Genomic DNA, 1,642 nt, shown 5'->3' with positions numbered 1-1,642 from the left:
CAACTTTGAAACAGGACTCACATCGAAACTGTAAACCTTGTTGTCAAACGTTCTGTAATGGTTTCGGCCCCAAGCAGCGCACATTGCTTCGCTTGAAACTGAGACCGCTGGGGATGGGAGTACGGTACGGTAATAGTAATACATGTATAAAGATTTGAGTGTGCGTTGCTTTTCATAAACATTTGCATATAAATTGCAGAAACAATAAAATAAGGAATGATACAATAACACATTAAATAATCAGTGGGCTCCATAGACTTGGTGGCTACTTTTTTTTTTTCAAGTAAGATCTAGATGTTCAGGCCTTTATGTAAATTTAGAGGATGTGGTTAGGGGTTGGGGTGGGGGTGGGGGTGGCAAAATAGTGAGATGACCGACGAGAGCAATTGGAAATGAGAAGGACGTCCTCTGGTTGCACGAAAAGCTGGCATTGCAATCTCTTTCTTATCTTTTTGAGTTCTACCTTTCAAACAAAGAGGAACCATTGCAATTTTCCTTCATTCTAAGTAAATTGTAAGCTCTGTGTCATCGTTTTAAACCAACAAACGATCACTAACGATCTAGGATCAAATCTTAAAAATCATGACACAGAAAAATTACAACCGAAGTGCAACGTACTCATTGCTCGTGGGGGTTTTTGGGTTGTTGTTTTTTTAAAACAGTGTCCGGTAGAGAGAGGGGGGCGGCGGGGGGGGGGGCATTATGGTACATTGAAATTGCAAGAAAAGGAATCTTCCTCTAACGTCCCCTGCTGTATGCTCGTCCAGAAAGTTTCCACTGTATAATTATTTTATAAAGTTATAACAAAATTAGAAGATAACAACCCGTTTTCTTTACAATGTATGTCGTTGACAAAGGCTACTCATAAAAACTTTGTATCATAATAGGCACATATATTTAGCTCAATAAATCATTTGTATTTTCACAAGAAACAGCTACATGTGTAAAGCTTCATGTTTCTTTACCTGGTACAACAGGTCTTGGAGTTGTTGTCGAAGGATGAAAAGTCTCTGAAATACAACCAAAAGATGGATTCATTGATGTCCCTACATTGACGTTTCAACATGACAGTGTTAAAGACCTTGCTGCCGAAGACATTATTCAGCTTCGATATTCCAAACAATCTAGATAAACCTGAAGTCAACAACCACATCAATACAACCGAACATTATGTGGTGACTAACATGGAAAAAAAAAACACTGACAGTGCGCTGGTCCTAATATTATATTTATAGGTAGGCTACCCGGTATTCAGATTATGCGGTATATCCCCACTCCGACTTTCACTTATATACATTTGTACTCACATATAGGTACGCGAAATGTACATGTAAACAGCCACACAAACTCGCACACACTCATTATACACACTCATACACACACGCATACTCGCACCCACAAACCCAAATGCACAAGTATAAGAGTGTAAGAGGGTGTGCCTGTGAAAGTATGTATGTGAGAGCGTGAGTGTCAGAGAAACATAGGTGGAAAAGTAGAGAGAATAAGAAAACAGAAGAAACAGGGAGGGGGAGGAAAAACATAAAGCGAGAGAGCGAGAGAGTGAGAGAGCGAGAAAAGAGAAGAGAACAGAAAGAAAGAGGATGGGGGGAAGGAGAAAGAGAGAGAGAGAGAGAGAGAAAGA

The 1,642-nt window shown here is 39.8% G+C and overlaps 1 protein-coding gene across 1 annotated transcript in view; it reads right to left on the bottom strand.

The window, feature by feature from the left end:
- The window catches only part of LOC101853663 (mucin-5AC), a 69,361-nt gene extending 67,850 nt beyond the window's left edge, over positions 1-1,511 (bottom strand). Inside the window, exons 1-2 of the mRNA XM_013085355.2 lie at positions 966-1,511; positions 22-107 (exon numbers count right to left, since the gene is read on the bottom strand). Coding sequence (XP_012940809.2) covers positions 22-107; positions 966-1,038 — 159 coding nt within the window. The 5' untranslated portion in view covers positions 1,039-1,511. The remainder of the gene's footprint in view (positions 1-21; positions 108-965) is intronic.
- Between the last annotated feature and the right edge of the window lie 131 nt (positions 1,512-1,642).

The sequence above is a fragment of the Aplysia californica genome, unplaced genomic scaffold, assembly GCF_000002075.1.
Source record: "Aplysia californica isolate F4 #8 unplaced genomic scaffold, AplCal3.0 scaffold00015, whole genome shotgun sequence".
Classification (NCBI taxonomy): domain Eukaryota; kingdom Metazoa; phylum Mollusca; class Gastropoda; order Aplysiida; family Aplysiidae; genus Aplysia; species Aplysia californica.
Note: the sequence above shows the minus strand (reverse complement) of the source record. Positions and strands in the feature narration are given on the sequence as shown.